Source organism: Mustela nivalis, assembly GCF_964662115.1.
Source record: "Mustela nivalis genome assembly, chromosome: 9".
Lineage (NCBI taxonomy): Eukaryota > Metazoa > Chordata > Mammalia > Carnivora > Mustelidae > Mustela > Mustela nivalis.
In genome coordinates, this window is record NC_139028.1 from 106,849,620 (window position 1) to 106,873,903 (window position 24,284).

The 24,284-nt window shown below is 37.5% G+C and overlaps 3 protein-coding genes across 3 annotated transcripts in view; 2 read left to right on the top strand and 1 right to left on the bottom strand.

Moving 5' to 3' along the window:
* Nucleotides 1-5,701: 5,701 nt before the first annotated feature.
* LOC309872971 (olfactory receptor 9G1-like) lies at nucleotides 5,702-6,619 on the top strand (the record flags this gene model as incomplete). The annotated part of the gene is made up of 1 exon (XM_082747937.1): nucleotides 5,702-6,619. The coding sequence occupies one exon, from the start codon at nucleotides 5,702-5,704 to the stop codon at nucleotides 6,617-6,619; it is 918 nt and encodes a 305-aa protein (XP_082604063.1).
* An 11,371-nt stretch (nucleotides 6,620-17,990) lies between these two features.
* Nucleotides 17,991-18,926, top strand: LOC309872899 (olfactory receptor 9G19-like; the record flags this gene model as incomplete). The annotated part of the gene is made up of 1 exon (XM_082747867.1): nucleotides 17,991-18,926. The coding sequence occupies one exon, from the start codon at nucleotides 17,991-17,993 to the stop codon at nucleotides 18,924-18,926; it is 936 nt and encodes a 311-aa protein (XP_082603993.1).
* Nucleotides 18,927-20,840: 1,914 nt separating this feature from the next.
* The window catches only part of LOC309840393 (uncharacterized protein), a gene marked incomplete at its 5' end in the record, with an annotated part of 40,274 nt that continues 36,830 nt past the window's right edge, over nucleotides 20,841-24,284 (bottom strand). Inside the window, one exon of the mRNA XM_082682442.1 lies at nucleotides 20,841-21,978. Within this exon, the coding sequence (XP_082538568.1) occupies nucleotides 21,012-21,978 (967 nt within the window). The 3' untranslated portion in view covers nucleotides 20,841-21,011. The remainder of the gene's footprint in view (nucleotides 21,979-24,284) is intronic.

Consider the following 24,284-nt stretch of genomic DNA (forward strand, 5'->3'; position numbering starts at 1 on the left):
CATGTACCATCATTCCAATGAAGACACACTATATTCCACACAGATCTGACAGACTTCAGATGGATTTTCCTCCACCCATTCCTTGTCTTGACTCTATGCATTATTGGTTATATTTGTTGTTGTTGTTGTTGTTGTTGTTGTTGTATTTCTCTTTACCAGAAATTACTTCCTCACATGTGGTAACTCTCTGTGCCTCTTCATGCAGGATAACTATTTCTCCCTTCTGTGTAAAACCTCCCATAACACACACACAACCCTTCCCTCATTGCCCCTAGCAAGCTCTCCACTCACCTTCCCCCCACCATTAGGGATGGCAGATAATTCTTTTACAACCTGTGGTACTTATTTGTTTATAAATATTTGGTTTCTCCCAATAAACTATATCCTTTTTTGGATTCAGGTCCCATGCCTTAGTTCTCTCCCTTATCCATAGTGCCTGGAAGAGCCTTAAGGACATAGTAAATGCTAGGAGATATGTAGGTGTGGGGACAGATGATACACAATGGGAGAACTGGTTTTTAATCCTGGCTCTATAAACCTCAAATTCAGTGACCTTTCACAATTTACAAATGTACAGTTATTTCTTTATCTCAAATTGCTCATCTGTAAAATGAGAGTAATAATCACTTTTACTTTAAAAGATTGTCTTGAAGGCTAAAATGAAATGATTCTTTGAAAACACTCAGCATTGGGACACCTGGGTTGCTCAGTTGGTTAAGCGGCTGCCTTTGGCTCAGGTCATGATCCCAGCATCCTGGGATCAAGTCCCACATTGGGCTCCTTGCTTCGCAGGGAACCTGCTTCTCCCTCTGCCTCTGCCTGCCACTCTGTCTGCCTGTGCTCCCTCTCACTTCTCTCTCTATGACAAATAAATAAATAAAATCTTCTTAAAAAAATAAAAAAAAATAAAGCACTCAGCAGATTGCCTGGGAAATATTCAGTATAAGTATTCATTATTCAGTATATATTATTGAGATAATAATGGAGAAACTATGCAGGTCACTCTTTAAAAATTTTTTTTAATTATGTTCATTTAGCCAACATATTAATTAGTACATCATTAGTTTTTGATGTAATGTTCAATGATTCATTAGCTGCTTATAACCCTCTTTGGTCAACTAATCTTTGACAAATCAGGAAAAAATATCCAGTGGAAAAAAGACAGTCTCTTCAAAAAATGGTGCTGGTAAAATTGGACAGGCACATGCAGAAGAATGAAACTGGACCAGCTTCTACGACATACACAAGGATAAACTCAAAATAGATGAAATACCTCCATGTGAGACAGGAATTCATCAAAATCCTAGAGGAGAACATAAGCAATAACCTATTCAACATCAGCTTAAGTAACTCTTTCAAAACAGGTCTGCAAAGTCAAGGGAAACAAAAGCAAAAATGAAGTTTTGGAACTTCATCAAGGTAAAAACTTTCTATACATTAAAGGAAACACTCTACAAAACAAAAAGGCAACTCACAGAATGGGAAAAGATATTTGCAAATGACACTACAGATAAAGGGCTGGTGTCTAAGATCTATAAAGAACTTCTCAAACTCAACACCCAAAAAAAACAAACAATCCAGTTACAAAAATGGGTAGAATACATGAACAGACACTTCTTCAAAGAAGACACAAAATGGCTAACAGACACTTGAAAAAATGTTCAACATCACTAGCTATCAGGAAAATACAAATCAAAACTATGATGAAATACCACAGTATGCCAGTTAGAATGGCAAAAATTAACAAGACAGGTAACAAGAAATGTTGGTGAGAATGAGGAGGAGGGCGAAACCTCTTACACTGTTGGTAGACATGTCACGTTTAGAGACAGTAGCCAAGATGACACCTTTCTTGTCATTTAAAAATTGGGTGATAACTCGGCATCAGGGAAATACAAATGAAAACCACAATGAGATATCACCTCACACCAGTCAGAATGGCTAAAATTAACAAGTCAGGAAATCACAGATGCTGGTGAGGATGCAGAGAAAGGGTAACCCTCCTACACTGCTGGTGGGAATGCAAGCTGGTGCAACCACTCTGGAAAGCAACATAGAGGTTGCTCAAAATGTTGAAAATAGAACTGCCCAATGACCCAGCAATTGCACTACTGGGTATTTACCCTAAAGATACAAACATAGTGATCCGAAGGGGGCACGTGCACTCAAATGTTTATAGCAGCAATGTCCACAATAGCCAAACTATGGAAAGAACCTAGATGTCCATAAACAGATGAATGGATCAAGAAGATGTGGTATATATACACGATGGAATACTATGCAGCCATCAAAAGAAATGAAATCTTGCCATTTGCGACAACATGGATGGAACTAGAGCGTATCATGCTTAGCGAAATAAGTCAAGTGGAGAAAGACAACTATCATATGATCTCCCTGATATGAGGAAGTGGTGATGCAACATGGAGGCATAAGAGGGTAGGAAAAGAATAGATGAAGCAAGATGGGATTGGGAGGGAGACAAACCATAAGTGACTCTTGATCTCACAAAACAAACTGAGGGTTGCTGAGGGGAGGGGTGTTGGGGGTATAGGGTTGTGGACATTGGGGAGGGTATGTGCTTTGATGAATGCTGTGAAGTGTGTAAACCTGGCGATTCACAGACCTGTAACCCTGGGGATAAAAATACATTATATGTTTATAAAAAATTAAAAATTAAAAATTAAAAAAAAGAGAGAGAGAGAAAAGATTCTCTCTCTCCCTCTCCCTCCCCCACCCGTGGTTCATGCATATGTGAGCTCGTTCTCTCTCTCTCCCTAAATAAAAATAATAATAATAAAAATAAAAATAAATTGGGTGATAAGATGATGAAATAGGAGACAAAATAAATTTGTTGCAAAATCTACTGTATTGACACTCAGGAGCAGGAAGTCCTCTTCTAAAAATTTATGGTCACAGCTGAATAGATACTCAAAGATTATGTCTCTCTGATGTATGCATGGTATAGGGGAAAGACTGAATTTTATAATCAGGCTGCCTTGAGTTTAAATCCTGACTGCATTTACTTCTGAGTTTGCCTTGGGAAGGAAAGTTAATTAAATGCTTTGGATCTGTTTTCTCGTCTGTGATTGAAATTAAAATACCTACTCCATAGAGTACTTTTACAATCAAATACAGTTTCCAGGAAGCTGTTTTGCAAAGAGTAGTTTCTCAAAATATCAAAATAATTATGAGTACTTTAAAAATCTTCTTCTTCTTCTTCTTCTTCTTCTTCTTCTTCTTCTTCTTTTCCATTTAACCAGTAGAACCTTCTAAATAAAGTTAATACGCTTTTTAGTTAATTGTTGTTCAGACACTTGCAAAACTATGAACCTCTGGGGTGCTTAAGGAATCAAATACATTGGGGATCCTGAGCAAGTATAAGATATTTGGATTTTCAGTGTGGTCTTTGTTGGCTGGGTCTGTGAGTTTCAGGCACGTGTCTCAGTCCTGGGAGAGGTGAGTAGACAGTTCTTGTCCTCATAATTGGGGTTGGCTATCCTGAGAGACACAGGACCCTGCCAGATGATTTGGGTATTACTCAGAAGCATTTATCTGACTCCACATGTACAAGGTCCTTACCTGTGACAGCGTCTGAGTCTGTCCGTATTATCTTATTGGTTTTGAGTTAAGGTGTTAGAACCAAAAAGGGAAACATTCATGTATGGAGCCTATAAGCAACTGTTAAGCCAGGATTGAATATGAAAGGACAGGACTCAGTCATTAAAACCCAGGTTTCTGGAGTTAGACAACACTACATACTAATTGTATACTTAAGCTACTAATTAACACTGAATTTGGTCATCTGTAAAGTTATTGCTATTAATCTTCCAACATACCTATGATGGATATTGTGACAAAGAATAAAATAATGCATGTGCAACACTAACAACAATGTTTAACTCAGAGTAAAGTATTCAAAATTGTTCACTACTATTTTTATAAATAACCAAATTCTGGGATAATTATGACAATCGGAGAATAATGAAGTTAGAAGATACTAAATTGAAGGTTGAGTCCAGGAGTTTTCAGTGTTTCCTATATGAAAGCACTCATAGTTCTCAGGATCATGTTTTCAAAGATTTCACCTAGTTGCACAGTTCTTGTTACTTTGTAGTAACTGACTCCGTTAAAACAAATAGCCCACAAAATTTCATAATAAACTACAATTAAGATAAAATAGACATTGAACTGGTCTATGTTTTCCATCAAAAGCGGAAGGGAAAACGGACAGTGTTGAGAAACAAAATTTAATATACTAAAGTTCAAGACCTAATTGGCTTTTTCAGGTGATTCATGAATCAAGAAGCAGAGGGATTGGTAGCTCTATGGAATGGAACATATGTGTAAGGAGAGTTGAGCAAGGAAATTAGCAGCAGAAAAAAAAAAATCCTTTACATCTTGTTGGGGAAAACTGAGTTTTTATCATGCAGAGGACCTCATTCCTGTTAATCAGGACATTTCATGCTGACTATTAAAAGGTCACATTCCTGGGTTGGGTTGAGACTATAAATCTTTGTTTTCCCAGAGATCAAAGGACTCTTGGAGACATGTTGTTTCTTTTCTTTTCTTTTTTTATAAGCACATTTAGTGAAAAGAAAAGAAAATATGTTAAACTAATAGGATATATAATATTAGATAATGAGCACTGCTAAGGAGAATGATAAAGCAGAAAAGGGATATAAGAAATGCCAGGGAAGCAGTTTTCAATATTGTGATCAGGAACACCTGAAAAGGCAATTGAGACTTGAAAATATAAGAGAGTTTGCTATAAAGATACTCAAAAAGAGCATCCTGACCTTAGAGAGAACCAACTCCAAAGGCACAAAGCATCCCCTACTATTCTAAGAATTGAAAGGAGGGTTGCATGGCTGGAATGGATAGTAGGAATCAGAAGCAGAGAGGCAATAAGCTTGTCCATCTTTGTAACAACTTTGGTTTTACTCTGAATAAGTTGAGAAGTCACTGGAGAGTTTGAAGCAAAAGAATAACATGATCTAACTGGTCTTTTAGCAGGATCACTCTGCCCAACTTGTTCAGAGACCCAACTGCGCTTGGGATATGAGGGAGGAAGCTGGGAGAGCCTTTGAAACTCTGTGATAGCACCCATTGGATATGACAGCAGTTTTAGTCTAGGACAGAACCACTGGAGCTGGGAAACACTGGTCAGGTTCTGGATATATTGTGAAGGTATAATCAAGATGTTGTTGATTAGTCAGTTACAATGTCAAAGTCAGAGAGGAGTCAAGAAGAGTCAGCAATTTCCCCTACACTGGAAAATTCCATTTACTGCAGTGGAGAAGCCTGAAAGAAAAGCAGGCTGAGGAAGAATGGTTGGAACTCAGTTTTTCTTGAAAGGCCAGTAGATCTCCTGTAAGATATGTTAAGTAGGGATTTGAACTTGTCAGTCTGGAATCCAGGGAAGAAAAATTATCAGAGTTAACAAATAAAAAATGATGGGTTTATGGACATTGGGGAGGGTATGTGCTATGGTGAGTGCTATGAAATGTGTAAACCTGACGATTCACAGACCTGTAACCCTGGGGATAAAAATACATTATTTGTTTATAAAAATTTTTAAAAATTAATAAAAAATGAAACTTGAAATTGGAATTCATATAATTGTTTTTATTTAGCATATTTTCTGTTTATTCAGCAAAATGATACAAGCGGAAATCTCACTGTTTCTCCTCTTAGGTGAACTATGGAGAGAAGCAACCATACGGTGACTGAGTTCATCCTGGTGGGCTTCACGACAGACCCGGTGATGCAGCTGGTCCTGTTTGTGGTATTCCTTAGTGTGTACTTTTTGACCCTGGTAGCAAATGCCACCCTCATGGTGTTGATCTGTAATGACTCCCGGCTGCACACACCCATGTATTTCTTCATTGGGAATCTGTCCTTTCTGGATCTTTGGTATTCCTCTGTCTACACCCCAAAGATTCTGGTGACCTGTATCTCTGAAGACAAAAGCATCTCCTTTGCTGGCTGTGTATGTCAGTTCTTCTTCTCTGCTGGGTTGGGATATAGTGAGTGTTACCTGTTGGCCGCCATGGCTTATGACCGTTATATGGCCATCTCAAAACCACTGCTTTATTCTCAGGCTATGTCTTTAAAGCTATGTGCATTTCTGGTAGCATCCTCATACCTTGGTGGCTTTATTAACTCTTCCATCATCACCAAAAGAACTTTTGCCTTGAACTTCTGTAGTGGCAATGTCATTGATGACTTTTTCTGTGATTTGCTTCCCCTGGTGAAGTTGGCTTGTGGTAGGAAAGATGGCTATCAGACTATACTATACTTCCTCCTGGCTTCCAATGTCATCACCCCAACAGTGCTCATCCTCTCTTCCTACCTGTTCATCATTGCCACCATCATGAAAATCCGCTCCACCCAAGGCCGCCTCAAGGCCTTCTCCACATGTTCCTCCCACCTGGTCTCTGTCACCTTGTACTATGGCTCCATTCTCTATATCTACTCTCGTCCCAGATCTAGCTATTCTTTGGACAGGGACAAAATAGTTTCTACATTTTACACTGTGGTGTTCCCTATGTTGAATCCCATGATCTATAGTCTGAGGAATAAGGATGTGAAAGAGGCCCTGAATAAACTCATTAAATAAATCAAGATTCTCTCCTTCTAAGCAAATGCAATGACAATTTTTGGTCAGGTTATTCTGTTTCAAAAAGAGCTGCCATTGTGTCCCATCATGATTAACAATTCTTTCAATGTCAGTTAAAGAATCTGCACTCTTGATACATGACAATTTAAGAGACCTAAGAAAGATTAGAACAATTGTGATAGAAATTAAATATAAAATTTAAGAATTTGTATTGAATTTCATGTTACTCTAGACTAAAAACAAATAAAAAGCTTAAAACCAAAAACTCTCCTCTACCTTCATAATGTGATAGATCAGTCCACTCCTCTAGCATGAGAATATTTATGGCTGATTGATATATACAGAATAGTATCTATATGGTTATTTCCTAAAAACTAGGAACAAATAGGCTGAATAAAGTTTTGGTATTTTCTTATGAAAAATAATTGGTTGAAATGACCTCTATTCTCTTAAAAGGATTTCTTAAGCATTTGTATATGCAGTTTGCCCCCGGAAGCATTAGCATGAAGACCCAGCAGCACCCATAAAATAACTTGATACAACTTGGATCAGCAAGCATGATCTCTCTAGTCTATTTTTGTAGCATATCTCCTTCAATTAAGGAAATATCAGTCAAGTTTACATAGATGTGATTTTTATAAATCTCTGTGTAACTACGAGAGTTCCTCTTTATTTTATAAGGGCGAAGTTGCAGGGTATTCTACAACCAAATTGGACAATCTGAGCATTAAAACATGAATATTATGGTAATGAAATAACCAAAATGAAATGAAACAATTTGAGAAAAAAAGTCTATGATTAACTACCCATTAATCAAAAAAAAAATAATTTATAGAGGTGAAACAACACACAGGTTGTGAAAAAACAAAAGAATAAAAATGATGAGTTGCATTTAATTTTGATTTTTAAAAGTGAGGCAATATAAATATAATCTATATCAATAAAACATAAATATGTTTTACTGATAAAAGCAATGGTAAACAAACAGGAAAGTGAAATTTAAGCAAGTAGTCCTCCAAAATATAGGAACTCCCTGCAGACCAGGAAAGACCCATCAGCACCAGCAAAAACATGATTAAATAAATCCAAGATAAAATAAATCCATAATAAAACAAATCCAAGATATAAAATCAGTACTCGCTGTAACACATAGTACACCAATAGAAACAGTGCACAACAGTGTAATTCCAAAATGTTTTATTTAGACAGTGTTCTAAAACGGTTCTATTTATGCCAACTCAGACTCTCATTTTCTGAAAGCTCTCTATTTCCCACTAATAATAGTAAAATTCTTATAAAATATATTCTTTGTAAGTAGTATGAACAGATCTAATTGGAGTACCATAGCAGCAGAAAATCAGGTGTTTAATGTTCCTTAAGGAAAATACATTATTCCAGAGGGACACATCACTTACAAAAAGTAGAACTGATGTAATAACCCTTCTTGAAACATCCTAATGTCATAAAATCTGATTTTTACTCTAATAAAGATGTTCAAACTACTTATTGAGAACCCCTATTTTAATCCGGTTAGAAGAAACAATCAAGTCCTGTTTTCCAAATAAGTATTAACATCTACCCAGAGACTGTAACTTTCACTGGCCAAAGTGGAGAGGCATACTATTTTAGGTATGGAAACGTGATCTCAACTTTAGAATCAAGTCGAAATAACTTATCAAGACCCTAGTGAGAAGATAAAGTACAGCTAAGAATAATTTTAGAAGATGTAACATAACACAAATTTAATTAAATTTGTGGCACTGATGTTTTAGAAAATGTTTTAGCATATGTTTAAGTGTAAGCTTGGCAGTAAGTTTTAAATTACAGTTGGTAATACTTCACCTGCAGCTTATGGTTGTGAAGCATGAAGAATCTCTCATATTAACTTATAATTAATTACATTATAAATTTCTAAAGGAATTTACTCAAATCCCAAATGAAGTTTGAAGTTTGAAAGAAAGTTGTTTCTAAATTGTACTGTTTTGATGTACAAGTTTTACTAAATTAAACATTTTTTAAATGTCCCTGTCTACCTTCCACTTGTATTACTCCAGTTTATTGACTCTCAACACCTCAGATCAGAATTATCTGGCAAACTGTTCATATTTCCTTATTATTAGTTGTGAGTCTTAGATCATCTTGTTTTATTTGGTTGCAATACTTTTCAAACAGAAAGACAAGGAGATACTATGAAATACAGTGTTCAATCCCCAGGGTTCCAAACATAATTCTTGATATCATTTTGTAGCACTTAGTAATTCCTCGCTGGTGATTGAGGTCAATCACCCTGCCCACTGGAGTGACCACTGTCAATTCATGATCAATTCATGAGAAGCCCGACATGGCTAGTGTAGAGTCTCAGATTCCAATTAATCAGAGCATTGAGGACATTTACCCGGGGAATTCCACATTTGTGCACATAGATTCCAAATAAACGGAGTATAAGGTTATGGGTAAGGAAATTAAATTCTTATGGGCTATTTGATGTAATAGAACACTCTAAGGTAGAATTAAAAGTTCAAGATTTTATTAGGGGAAACTATTGTGTCTGTATAAGATAAAGTGGAGAGGGAAACAGAAGAAGCAAAAAGTGGCACTCAGTCATGAGGAAAGTCTGAGCACGAGTGAAGAAGAGAGGGAAGGAAGACTGGGCAAAAGCATCCTAGGCCATTGTTCAGTTCATGGTAAGTTCAGCAAAGGTAAGTACTTGAGCCAAAATTAGCCATCAATCCAGTGCCTAAGAAGGATAGTCCTGCCTTGGTATCCCTGTTGTTCTCAGTAATTAGCTGGGAGCAGTCTGTGGGAAGCATGACCTTGATACAAATGGGGAAATGTATTTCAGAGATCAGCAGTTAGGACCTTTGCACAATTACATTCCCTGTTCTTGGGTCTTTGAAAGGCTCATTTTCCTGGCCACCACAGGGGCCATGGAAACTCACCCCTTGGTTCATAGACATGTATATTCTTCATAAAGCAAGATGGAACCATATATTGGCTGCTGTTTTAAAGCATGCAGCAGACTCAGAGGACACCTCAACAACCATGAATGAGTTTTCATATAGCTCTTCCACGATTTGATCAGGCCAATCACACTTCAAATGTGTGTACAGAGAACTTCTATAGAATCACTTTAGAATGATAAAGCAAAAAGTAAAATCAATTATTTCTGTGAATTGGAGAAGATAGTTACTATTCCCTTGCCATCTAATATATTTCTTCTTAGAGGTGATGCTTGGTGGGATACCATTTTCATGAAGAAGGCATTAGGTAAGTCTACATCTGCAAGAGCTAGCAAGATAAACTGGTAGGAAAATGGGCACGTAAACCAAACAAATCTCCCAAATTCTGATTATTCCTGGAAAGAAAGTCATTAGCTCTGTAATTTTAGATTAGGAAGAAGTAGTAAATTCTGGGCGCCTGAGTGGCTCGGTGAAGAAGTAGTGTAATCTAATCACCTTGCTATCCTACTGGTTCACCAATCTTCCCAGAAAATGATGGAATAGCAGAGGCACAGCTGTGATCGTTGTTGTTGGCATTTGAGATACCTAACAGTAGAAGTAGTGAAATTAGTCTTGGTGAAGAAAATCATGTTGTCAGGCCCATTCCAGTTACTCTAGCCATTTATACAAGGGCCCGTTGAGCATGAACAAAAGAGGAGAAAGAGACTGTGTGTATACAGAGAAAGAGGCTGACTGACATTCACAGAGCATGTCCATCTATAAAAATGTGTTCTTTCATGATTTCCACCTTGTAGATCCTCAATCCCTTTCGCTCCAAAGAAATGAGTTAAATGTTATAAATTGGGATTCCCACTCTTGTATCTTCAAGTCTTTGTTGGAAACACTAATCTCTGAACTTTCTCCAGGTGGAGATTTTGTTTACTGACTCAACAGAGCAATATCACCTTCTGCTTGAACCTAATAACCCTAATTCCATGGGTCATAGGTAGAATTAAAATGAGGATCTTGTTTCAGTCTGTGTATCACTCAGTATATATGTATCTACAGTATTATTTCTGGGTCGGTAATAATGATTGGCTATATACCTGGTCCCATTGGACCTGCTGAAAGATGCACTCAGGCCAAAATAATCTTTTACATTGTTCCCATTACCTCACTGGCAATTATATACCTCTAGTGTTTTCCATCTCTGTGGATTAGTGTCAGTTCAGAACTAGTATCTAATAACCCAAAGATGATCTGGGTACTTCCACTTTCCTAACATGGGTTACCCTCATGAATGGCAGCAAGCCATCCACAAGAAGGCTTGGAGGGATATGTACAGTATATACTTTGGCTAATTTTCAAGGTCCCTCCTCAAAGGGTATTGCCTCACCATAAGTCTCTGTTTTCAATGGCTGTAACACTAGCTTTGTTCACATTATATAGGAAGCGGTAATATAATTATATAAGTAGGCAGAAAGCCCTACCAGAATATCCTGACCTAGTTTTTATCCAAGTAAAAATAAAATGTTTCTCTTTTCACGAAAAATATCACCTTAGTTGGTTTCCCATCTAGATCACGCCTTAAGAACCCCCTAATCCATGAGACATTGCCATTAACATCTGCACATAATATTTGGTTACCACCCAGTTATGGCATACTGGGTAATTCCTTCCATCTTCTCTTGAAGAGTATCCACTGAAATATGGCTTTCTGACTGCCTGTTTGATTAAGTCAGATAGTCCAGGTTTAAACTTAGCAGAACACAAATCACTACATGATATTTATTGCATACCTCTGTGTCAAGAAAAAAAAAAAAGTGCTTTCCTGCCCCCCTGTCCTTCATTCCATAAAGCGACTGGTGATCATTTAAGTAAGTTTAAGGCTAGTGGCTGCAATAGCTTGTCATTGTCCCATTTCTCACCATGATGGATTTTATATCTAGCCTTTAAATATACGAACAATCCAATCCCAGTTGGATTATCTCCTCATACTACTTCTGAGATCAGTCACTGGAATTTTCACCAGGGAATTGTAGTCTCTAAAAAAGAATTCCCCATTATTAAACAATACCCCATTTGTCAACAAATGATTTTCTTTAATTGTCTGGTTAACTATTGCTCAAGTTTATGAAATCCTGAGGGGTAACAGGAATTTCCAACTCTAGGGATACAGAAGCTGTTATAAAAGTTTCCGAGGCAAGCAGATTTGAATTCTGTTGAGGTGATGGCATTGCTGAGAATTTTAGGTAAGTTGTCTGATCCAGATGTTAGTCATAGATGGAATTTTTTACTTGTTCCTCACAATCAGGACAAAGGTCATGTACATACTAAGCTATCATAAGTGTTAAAGAAAGGGCTCCGTTGAAACATCTTCACTATCTTCCTATTATAGTTTCTGGAAATGCCAAGTTCACAAGAAGAAAGATCATATTTTACTATTAGAGATCAAAAAGGCAATTAATATTGTTTAAAAAAAAAGACAAAGGAGAAAGAAAAACCTCAGTGCACAAACAAACAGTCAATGTCAGGAACCACTTTAAATTGGGAGGGAGACAAACTATAAGAGACTCTTAATCTCACAAAACAAACTGAGGGATGCTGGGGGGAGGGGAGTTGGGAGAAGGTAGGTGGGGTTATGGACATTGGGGAGGGTATGTGCTTTGGAGAGTGCTGTGAAGTGTGTAAACCTGGTGATCAACAGACCTGTACCCCTGGGGATAAAAATATATGTTTATAAAAAATATTTTTTTTTTAAAAAAAAGCATGGTTAATATCTACAAAACAGCTGGGGCAGCAAGATGAAGTAGCTGAGATTACTAGACACTGTTTAGGGCTAAAGCCATCCCAGAAAGTTCACATTTCTTTCAGTTTGATATGCTTTAATTCAAAAGCATCACATCATATGATACTTCTGAGAAGAATACAAGACAAAAGGAACTATCGCTCACCACAAACCTTGATGCTCTGGTAATTAGGGATGGAAATGCTTTATTTAGTTTATCATACAAAAGTATAACTTCACTTAGAAGAATCATATGTTCAGTGGTTAGCAAGCACAGCTGGATTACTGCAGTTGGATTAACAAAACAGAACACAATTCTTCAAGCCGTCTCATCCCAAGAAAATGTTTTTGTCCTAGCACTGGCAGTCAGAGTAGATCTGTTCATAGCTCATCTCTTTATGTATAACATTACGCAACACATCTTTAATTCCTCAATTCTTCACATTCTGCCATTATGATGGCAGACAGACTTCATGATAAAGAATAAGAATAATGTAACTGAGGGACATCTTATCTTGGTGGTTCAGTCGGTTAAGTGCCTGAATCCCTATCTCAGCCCAGGTTCTGATCTCAGGATCATGAGTTCAAGCCCCTTGTTGGGCTCCATCTGGGTGTGGAGCCTACTTAAAAAGAAAAGAAGAAGAATATAAATGATATTTATTTCAGCATTTGTCAGACTTGATCTATGGACAATGTACAATAAAAACCCTTGGGCTCCTTTACTGAAAGCAAGTTTCTGGGTCCCACCCATAGGTTGATAAATTAGAAATTCTGGAGCTGGGCCAGGTTATTTTTACAGGCTCAGAATTTGAGAACCACTGGCTGTCTAAGTGGTTATGATGTGCTAGGTAGTGTGCCTAGTTCTTACTTAAGTTATCTTCTTTACAACACCCAAAGGAGAGATAACTTATTCTCTATATATGAAGAAATGGAGGCTTTACAACATTGGCTAGTGATGGAGAAAATGAACCTTTGTTAATCTCCTGAAAGTCAGACGCTTTTTCCATGATATCGTGGGTATCTCTGGTTTAGACCACTCAACTCTCATTGTCAAATCAGGCTTCCTGTCCATGACAATGGATGATCTGTTGATTATGTGAAAAAAAAATCTTCACAGACTTACTCCATTGAGGCAAGGAAATATTTGGCAAAGCTGTTTGCAGGCAGATTCCTTTGTTTTTTCCTATTTTTGTTTGCAAAGATGAAGGCAGGGATTACTCATGCCAGAAAATGCACATGGGATATCAAACAATTCTGCTGATGATTTAAGAGGAAAATGACATAATTAGAAGCCACCCAGATATTCATTTCTATTGGTTTGTTTCTTTTCCAACTCAGGGCTGCCCATTAATTAATTCATTCATTCAATAATTTATTGTAGGTCTATTACATACCAGTTATTATTCTAGGCACAAGGCATATAATAATGAATGAAACAGACAAAACTTCCTGCTCTCATGAAACTTACATCCTAGTGAGATCTTATCTCTTCTTGGCTCCAGTGACCCAATATGCCTATGAAAAATAGATATTTACTACTCAGAGATATTCTTCAGATAGTTTCTATCTTTTCACATAATTCCCAGAAGACCCTATAATAAGTCACAGAGTAAAATACAAAGCTGTGAAGTGTGGTTTCTTCACAAAGTGATAGCATCCTTTAAGGAACATTTCTGAAATGTCCATTTTGATTTTTGACTGCCACAAAGATCAAAGGCCCATTTAATAAACAATAGACAATGACGAAAATTGTTGGCACCTAGGAGGCAGTCCTATCCAAAGAAAAAAATGTCTATACCCTCTACAGTGTCTTGATGGACATTTGTGCATTGAAAAAAGAGCTTTGTAATTTTGTGAGGTTGAAATCTACTCCATTTTACAAATAAACACTGTATTTGCAAGGTTATACTATCAATCAACTCACCTAGGAATTCAAAATTGAGGGACGAGTGTCATTTATTTTGTTGGAACTTTATCAAGAATGATTCACCTTGTCAGAAAAATCTTATCACTGATGGAAATGCCAGTTCTGATATTTGGAAAACTAATATATTCGTGATGATTCTACATACATGTATAACCACTTAACCAAATGTTGCAGGATTTACATATTACAATTCACACTATTTCAGAAAAAATCCTGTAATTATTACCATCTAATAGTTGTATTATGAGCTACTTCTCTTTTATGTCACTTTTACAATTATAATTACATGCTATATATACATATGTGCACATATGCACACAAGTAGGTTTATTAACCATAAATTTCATTATAGGACTATAAGGGAAGCATTTTAAATGTTTGTTATAGAGTGGAAGTTTTTCCATGTAATAAATTCAATTTTAATTTTAAAATTCAAATAGTTCAATTGAGAACTATTACTACAAATAATATCAAGGTGGGATAATTGTCTTTTTAAGCATTGTACGGGGCTAGTTATAAAACTATTCTCCATGGAGAATAATGTCAAGTCCCAGGCTTTTAGACCCAAAAGATTTACAATGACTTCACTTATTTTGTTACCTGACATAACCAGATGGATTGATTTGCTGGTCTCCACTCTGAAATTTCTCTCTGATTCTCGATTTGTTTCTCTCCAAGGGATATATGATAAATGTGCCAAAGACTTCTTCACAGTAAGTGAGGAGAGAGGTTGCTCCATGATCATGGAGGGAAACTGTGTAGGAGACACAAAATTTTACCTTAGGGTTTGGGGCGGGGCTTGAGAATTTAATTGGCAGGAGACAGAGTGATAAGAGAAACACATACAAATGTATTTAACATAAATGTTACATGACATGGGAGCCCTCACAAGGAAATGAAGACCTTGAGAAGCAACAAAACCTAAATGTTTTTATACAAAGTTGAACCAAAAAAAGAAAACTGTAGAAGAATAACTAAAATCTATGGGGGAGGCTAAAAGAAGATAAGTATTTTAGCATTCGGGTGCACTTCCCCCTCGGATCACTACATTTTTCTTTTTTAAGATTTTATTTATTTATTTGACAGAGAGAAATCACAAGTAGGCAGAGAGGCAGGCAGAGAGAGAGAGAGGAGGAAGCAGGCTCCCTGCTGAGCAGAGAGCCCTATGGGGGACTCGATCCCAGGACCCTGAGATCATGACCTGAGCCGAAAGCAGCGGCTTAACCACTGAGCCACCCAGGCGCCCACTACATTTTTATCTTTAAGGTAAATACCCAGTAGTGCAATTGCTGGTTCATAAGGTAGCTCTATTTCCAACTTGAGGAAACCTCCACAGTGTTTTCCAGAGTGGTTGCACCAGCTCTCATTCCCACCAACAGTGTAGGAGGGTTCCCCTTTTTCCGCATCCTCTCCAACATCTGCCGTTTCCTGACTTGTTAATTTTAGCCATTCTACTGGTGTGAGGTGGTATCTCATTGTGGTTTTCATTTGAATTTCCCTGATGCTGAGTGATATGGAGCACGTTTTCATGTGTCTGTTGACCATCTGGATGTCTTCTTTGCAGAAATGTCTGTTCACAAATGAATGGATAAAGATTTGATACACACACACACACACACACACACACACACACACACACTGAAATACTATGCAGCCGTCATTGAAATGAAATCTTGCCATATGCAATGATGTGGATGGAACCAGAGGGTATTATGCTGAGCAAAATAAGTCAATCAGAGAAAGAAGTCAATTATCATATGATCTCCCTGATATGAGGAATTTGAGAGGCAGAGAAGGGGGGACGCTTAGGTGGTAGCGAAGGAAAAAAATGAAACAAGATGGGATTGGGAGGGAGACAAACCATAAGAGCCTCTTAAACTCACAAAACAAACTGAGAGTTGCTTGGGGTCGGGGAGGTAGGGATAGGACGGCTGGGTTACAGACATTGGGGAGGGTATGAGCTATGGTGAGTGGTGTGAAGTATGTAAGCCTAATGATTCACAGACCTATACCCTCAGAGCAAATATTACATTATATGTTAATAAAAATAATAATTTAATTTTTAAAAAAACAGACAAAAAACTTACTACAAGATTTGCAGTAATTAAGACACTGAGCAAACTGTTGTGCCTTGGGTTAGGCGATGGTTTCTTAAATAAGTCATCAAGGGCAAGCAAGAAGAAAAAAGATTAAGTGAACTTTATCAAATTTAAAATTCATGCATGCCAAAGGATATCATCAAGAAAGTAAAAAAAAAAATGACAAAGAATGGGAAAATATATTTGCATATAATAAATTTTATAAAATACTTGTATCCAGAATGTATAAGAAGTATTACAATTCAGCAATGAAAAGCCAAAAGAAACTACTAAAAAGATGAGCAAACGATTTTAATACATAGTTCTCCAAAGAAGATACGTAATAACCACAGGAAAAGACACTTTATATTATTAGTTATTAAGAAAATGTAAATCAAGGGGCACCTGGTAGCTTAGTCAATTAAATATCTGGCTTCTAATTTTGGTTTAGCTCATGATCTCAGACTTATAGGATCAAGCCCCGCCCCCAGCTCTGTGCGCAACAGGAAGTCTGCTTGAGATTCTCTCTCTCACTCTCCCTCTGCCCCTCCCTGCCCCCTCAAATAAATACATAAACCATTTAAAAAAAAGAAAGTGTAAATCAAAACTACAATATCATACCACTTCACACCCAATGGGACTGCTAAAATCAAAAAGATAATAGCTTGTATTGGGATGAGGAATTATTGGATCCCATATGCTTTACTGATATGATTGAAAAATGGCAGGATTCATTTGGAAGACAGCTGGGTAATGTCCCAGAATGTTAAATATAGATGACTAAACAATTCTACTCCTGGATATCTACTCAAGATAAATGAAAGCATATGTCGTTACAAAACTTGTATAAGGATTCCCATAACAGCATTGTTCATAATTGCCAAAAAATAGAAACAATAAAACATGTATCTATTGACGAATAGGTAAATGAAATATGGTGTATCCATACAAAGGGATATTATTCAGCAATAAAAACAAAGGAATGATACATGCTACAACATTAATGAAAAAGAAAAATGTGCTAAAAAGGCATATTTGAAGGTGGTATACTCTGCCATCTCTCAAATGTCACCACTTCTAAACTACAGGGACTTTCCCATCCTCATGGGCTTTGAGAAACTTGTCCACGTATAGCTGGGAAAAAAGAAAAGACTGTTTCCTCTCAGGGTCTAAGTTTAATTAGTTCCTCTCCCAGTTCATTTTCACCAACCATCTGGTTTGCTTTTCCTAATATCTCTAACATTAACTGAAAATATTTCCACATTTCTTTGTTTATTCATCATTTAGGACTCTAAATTAAGTCCTCGTAGAATAGGAGTAAGCCCTATTGTCCTCACTGCTGTATCCCAACACCAAGAAGGCACCTGGACCTCAAGAAATATTTTTCTTGAAAAATAAGTAAGCAACCAAGAGCACTCAAGCTTTCCTATTATTAAATGCATTTCATTGAAATGAATATGTTAATGCTCCCATCACCTACCCTCGTCAGGCAAAATTCCTGCTCTGGTCTCACTTGCCCTAACAGCTTATAATCTTGACTGTATCTCACAGGCTTATCACAGAGATTGCATTCCTGTAGTATGGGTTGAGGGAATTAAACTTTTCACTCTTTAATTTGCAGGTGAGGTCTCCTTAAACCATGGAGAGAAGCAATCATACAGTAACTGAGTTCATCCTAGTGGGTTTCACAACGGACCCAGTGATGCAGTTGGTCCTGTTCGTGGTATTCCTTGGCGTGTACTCTCTGACCGTGGTAGGAAATGCCACCCTCATGGTATTGATCTGTAATGACTCCCGGCTACACACAGCAATGTATTTCTTCATTGGGAATCTGTCCTTTCTGGATCTCTGGTATTCCTCTGTCTACACCCCAAAGATCCTGGTGACCTGTATCTCTGAAGACAAAAGCATCTCCTTTGCTGGCTGCCTAGCTCAGTTCTTCTTCTCTGCTGGCTTGGCATATAGTGAGTGTTACCTATTGGCCGCCATGGCTTATGACCGCTACGCAGCCATTTCCAACCCCCTGCTTTACGCTCAGGCCATGTCAAGGTCATTGTGCATCTCTTTGGTTATATTTTCCTATACTGGAGGTTTTGTCAATGCAATAATTCTCACCAGCAACACATTCACCTTGGATTTTTGTGGTGATAATGTCGTTGATGACTTTTTCTGTGATGTCCCACCCCTGGTGAAGTTGGCGTGTGATGTGAAAGAGAGCTACCAGGCCGTGCTGTACTTCCTCCTGGCCTCCAACGTCATCGCCCCCACACTGCTCATCCTCGCCTCCTACCTGTTCATCATCGCTGCCATCTTGAGGATCCGCTCCACCCAGGGCCGCTACAAGGCCTTCTCCACCTGCTCCTCCCACCTGGTCTCCGTCACCTTGTACTACGGCTCCATTCTCTACATCTACTCTCGCCCAAGTTCCAGCTATTCCCTTGAGAGGGATAAAATGGTATCAACATTTTATACTGTGCTGTTCCCCATGTTGAACCCCATGATCTACAGTCTGAGGAATAAGGACGTGAAAGAAGCCCTGAGAAAACTGGTGTGGTTAACACAGTCGGAAATCTGAGTTGACCTGTATTTCCCAAATCAGTGCTCAGGGAGAGTGGGCTGCTTCAGGAGCAGCATGGGGAACTGGCTTTTTTAAAACAGCACAGCTTTTTTTCTGGTCAAAAACAGTGAAGAAAGTTTTATTTATATTAGCTTGACTTGCTTTAGTGATCAAACTATAATCTCTATTATAAAATATTGGTTCAATTGAATATTAACATAGTTTTAAAAAGCAGCCTCAGGGCTTAATGAAAAATGGAAGTATATATATTGTTTCTAAGATCCTAAAAGATTAAATTTTCCTTCACTGTCTCCTTAAGATCTACCTATTTTTTTTCCCCTACATACTGAGCTTTAAGGGAATGTGAGGAAATTCTGGAGATTTTATAATACACCCCAAATCCTTCTCATTCAGTACTTACAGAACTTTTGTAATAGAAGAATTTTTTTTTTTTTTTTTTTTAATGTAGGGCAGCCTAGGTGGCTCATTCATTTAAGCATCTGACTCTTAGTTTCAATTCAGGTCATGATCTCAGGGTCATGGGATCCAGCACCAAGGTGGGTTCTGTTCTCAGCAGGAAGTCTGCTTGAGATTCTCTCATTCTCCCTCCAGCCCTCCCCCTGCTATTTCGCTCTCTCTCTTTCTTCATCTCTCTCTGTCTCTACCTCAAAGAAAATAAATAAAAATCTTCATAAAAAATAATTTTAAAATATTAAGAATATTCTGATGAAAAGAGAAGGCATTAAGGTGTTATTTGATGAATGCAGAGGAAAAGAAAGATCAGAAGTGTCAGAGCAAACAGAAATGTTGAAGTGACTCCACCTACTTGTGTAAAATTTCAATTTACATGCATTTTATAGGGTGCCTGAATGGCTCATTTGGTTCAAGTTCTGCCTTCGGCTCAGGTCATGATCTCAGGGTCCTGAGATTGAGTCCTACATCAGGATCCTTTCTCCACAGAAATTCTGCTTCTCCTTCTGCCCCTCCTCCCACTTGTTCTTTCAATCTCTCTCTCTCTCTCTCTCTCTCTCTCTCTCTCTCTTTCTCTCAAAAATAAATAAAATCTTGAAAAATAAATAAATAAATACATTTATTTATTTATTTAATGACCATGCCCGTTAGAGTAATAGCTATAGTCTTTCAATAATAAAGTACTGACTGGTAAGGCACAAGCTACTCATTTGTCACATGTAACTAATAATCCTGAATTTTCTCTGTGGTTTTAAGGAGTATTAAAAAAAATCAATTAAGTTTGTTATGTACTGAATATTGAGCTGTAATTTTCTTTATGCTTAAAATCCTCTGGTGAGAAAAAAAATAAAAGAAGTAGTGAGTCTAGAACAGAGTGGAATTTTGTTAGTCAACTTATTGGTTATGGCTTGTTCCACTTGGTCTTGACCTTTTCCTTCACAGAGAACATGTGGTGTTATGAAGTGAAAGAGTGTAAAGCAGATTACTTGTTCTATTCTCTGTGGAGAGTTCACTCTTCTGAGGTGATATACAGTTTCAGAGACACATATCTCTTCATGGATGTAGAAAGATATTTTGGCTGTTTATTTATTTCCTCATTCTAAAGAACTCTTAAACATATTGCTAATAGTCAATTGATGTAGAAGACTCAAGGTTTACAAAGATATTTTCTGTATACTCAGAGCTTTATGATGAAGCATGGAGAGAATGCATTACTAAAAATAAATACTTATAAAATCTTGAGTAAATTTCCAGCAGTTTAACCATTCAGATCCTCTCCCCACACAATAAAATTTGCTTCCCAAGGTTCAAGGACAAACTGCATACACAAAAACTATCCAATTCCTATTCTCTTTCCAAAATACCCCAAAGATAATCAAGAGAATAAGTTTTATGTAAATCTATCACTACAAAAGAGTAAAATACAATATTGTAAAGCATCAAACAACCCAAAATTAATTGGTTTAAAATAGTTTAATCACCAAATAGTGATAAATGAAGAGTGGTTTCTTCAATGTGTCATTGCTTTAAGTATGACTTGTATTTACTTGAAAATTGCAATGATTACCAGCATACATATATGCTAATAATTTGGAAAACTATGCAATAAGAACATTCCACAAAATATAACCTTCATCTCTGCAGTCTTATGGTTTGCGTTGCTTTCCAGAAGGCCTCTTTGACGTCTTTATTTCTCAGGCTATAGATGAGTGGGTTGAGCAGTGGATTGACCACAGTGTAAAACAGAGCAGCCACTTTGTCTTTCTCCAGGGAGTAGGTGGAACTTGGCCTTGAATACATGAAGAGCAGGGATCCGTAGAAGAGCATGACTGAAATGAGGTGTGAAGCACAGGTGGAGAAGGCCTTGCGCCTTCCTGAGGCTGAGCGGATCCTCAGGATAGCCAGAAGTATGTTGCTATAGGAAATCAGGATGGCAAGAATGCTGGAGAGGACCGTGAAGCCCACCACACCCAGGAGGACTTTTTCATAGACGTGGGTATCTGTACAAGACATTTTTACCAATGGTGGTGCATCACAGAAGAAGTGGTCAATAATATTTTTACCACAGAAACTCAAGCGGAAAGTGTTGGCAGTATGGGCTATGGCATTCAAAAACCCTCCTATGTAGGAGCCAGCGACCAGCCCAGTACAGAGAGACCTGGACATAGAACTTGAATAAAGTAATGGGTTACAGATCGCTGCATACCGGTCATAGGACATGGCTGCGAGGAGGTAGCACTCAGTGTAGGCTACAACACAAGAGAAGAACAGCTGGGCCCCACATCCAGCCAAGGAGATTCGTTTATCTTCTGAGACACAGTTAGCCAAGATTTTGGGAGTATACACAGAAGTGTACCAAAAATCCAAAAAGGACAGATTGCCAATGAAAAAGTACATAGGCGTGTGTAGGCGGGAATCAATTCGGATTAGAATAACCAGGGTCATGTTCCCCGACAAAGTCATCAAATAGAGCACCAGAAATATTCCAAATAGAATCAGCTGCCACTGTGGGTTTGCTGAGAAACCCACCAAGATGAATTCAGTCAGAATGGTACGATTTCCTACCTCCATGTCCACAGAGGAGAAAGCCTGATAAAGACTTTGAGGGGGGGAAAAAATCATTTTGCAGTTGTTCTATTGAAATAAATAAACAAAGGCCTAAGTTAAGTCAGTACTTATTAGGACATTTATGGACTTTTATCCATGATTACCTAGAATGATAGAATTTCAGTCTGTGGCTTGGGTAGACCACAGGTATTAGTGTTAGAATCTGATTGTGAACTTAGGGCTTTCCCACAGGGCAAGGCCCTTATTCCAATGAGAGAAGAAAAACAAAGCCCCCAACTGGTTGTTTGATTGAGTGAAGGAGACATGCATGAAAATACCCAACCCAATGTTAAGTACATAGTAAGCGCTCAAAAATTTTTAGTATCCTTCAAGTATTATTGAGAATTTATGTGTCTGGCATTGTGCTGATAATTACACAAATATCAATATACTGTACCACTCTTATAACTATCAATACAACATTTACATTAGATATGGTATATAATATAATTAATATAATATAATAATGTAATAATCACTGTGCTCCAATTAATATTCTAAATTCTAATCTTGAAGTACTTAATCCTTTCTATAATTTCATAAAGTAGGCACTATAATGATTCTCGTGGTGTTTAAGAAACAAGTCCAAAGTCACCGAACAGATCAATAGCAGAGCTGGTATTTAAAAACAGAGTTTTCTTTATCAAGAGTATGTGCTCTCAACTGTTAAGCCATTTATGTGTTTTATAACTAAATGGTTTTTCTTTTGCTCTCCTGGTTAAGGCAATATATAATCCTCTGACAACTTGAATTACTTTACTTAATAAAAAGATCCTTAAAAAAGCCTTTTTTAAGAACATTTTTTCCCCACTTTCTCTTGTTGATCAACGAGATTCATATACATAGCTGAGCTACTTTTGGATATTATAAATGCTGAATATTAGGCAAAGCACAATCTTTGGTGTCAATGACAGACTGAGAGGCCATGAATCCTTTCAAATTATCCCAAAGCCCTAAAACTCTGAGGGAGAAGCTAAAAGGAGGAATCTAATTCAAAACATATGGAATTGGGCCAGTAGCCGGCAGACTATCCCTTAGTTAAAAAGATAGTGGGAGAAAGTTAAAACCAAGAGAAGATTGTGATTTACTTCCATGTTTAGAACATTCTCCTTTGAGCTAAGCCAGAATCCATTTGTAACTGGACTGGCAATTGTAATGTTCTACCCCAAAGTCCACTGTTCCTCTTTAATAAGGAAAGGAAGTATCTTAATCTTTAAATATTAAGTCTTGCTATCTTTCAGATGTAGCTTACAATGTTCAGAGAGGACATGATTTGACTGATAAACTTTAGTAGATAAAGCCTGGAATCCTGAAGATCACTCATTCCTCCAACTATTTCCATATAATGGATCTCATCTCATTAGCACACAAAACACAGATGCTTTAGTCCTACACCTCCTTCCCTAAGTGGGCTTTAACTTAACCTTTACAACTCTCTCTTGCTACTTGTCTTCACCTATTTAGGACTTCAACCAAACTAAATTACTCACAAAATCTCCCCTTAAAAATCTCACATCCTAGGAGCTTCACATGTATTGTGCTACACTGGTGTTCATTTCTACACTATAATTTTTTTTTCTGAAATTGCTCAAGCTTGAGTAATAGTTATCTTGGCAGGGATTTATGGTCATTATATTGATAATGTACAACCCGGTGGATGATAGCCATCATCTCAGTAGTTCCTATAAACCTCCTCTGCAGTGTTATTATTTACCTACACAATGAGAAATACCTGTGCCTTATGAAGTTCACCTTCAATGCGATAAACCTTGGGGGGAAAATGAAAATATCTGACAGTGTCTATTATTACCCTTCTACTCCTGCCCTCCAGAGAGGCAAATAACTGAAAAGAATTGATTTTTTTGGTCTATTAGTCAGTCTTCACGGAAGAAGAGCTATTGAAAAGAGACCAGAGAAATGAGTCCAGTGCTAGCCCGTTGTAAGGATAAGGAGGAGAGGAAAGCAGTTCCATGAGGATAAAAAAAAAAAAAAAACATATATCAGAGCCCTCACATGAGAGAGAGTCTGGTGAACTCCAAGAGTTGAGAGGGGTTAAGTAAAGATGGAATGTACAGAAGAACCATTAGGTGAGCCACAAGAGCGATCAGCTTACAAAGCCTATTGGAAGACATATTAAGGATTTTGGCATTACAGGAACACAAATAGTTTTGGGGAAAATAGAGCAGAGTTAGAGCAAAACAAGAAGATGGGTATTGCTGGTGACAAGAGGACATGGGATTTGAAATAGAGTGACAAGAATGGGTCTTCATGAGAAAATGACATTTGAATGGGATTTGC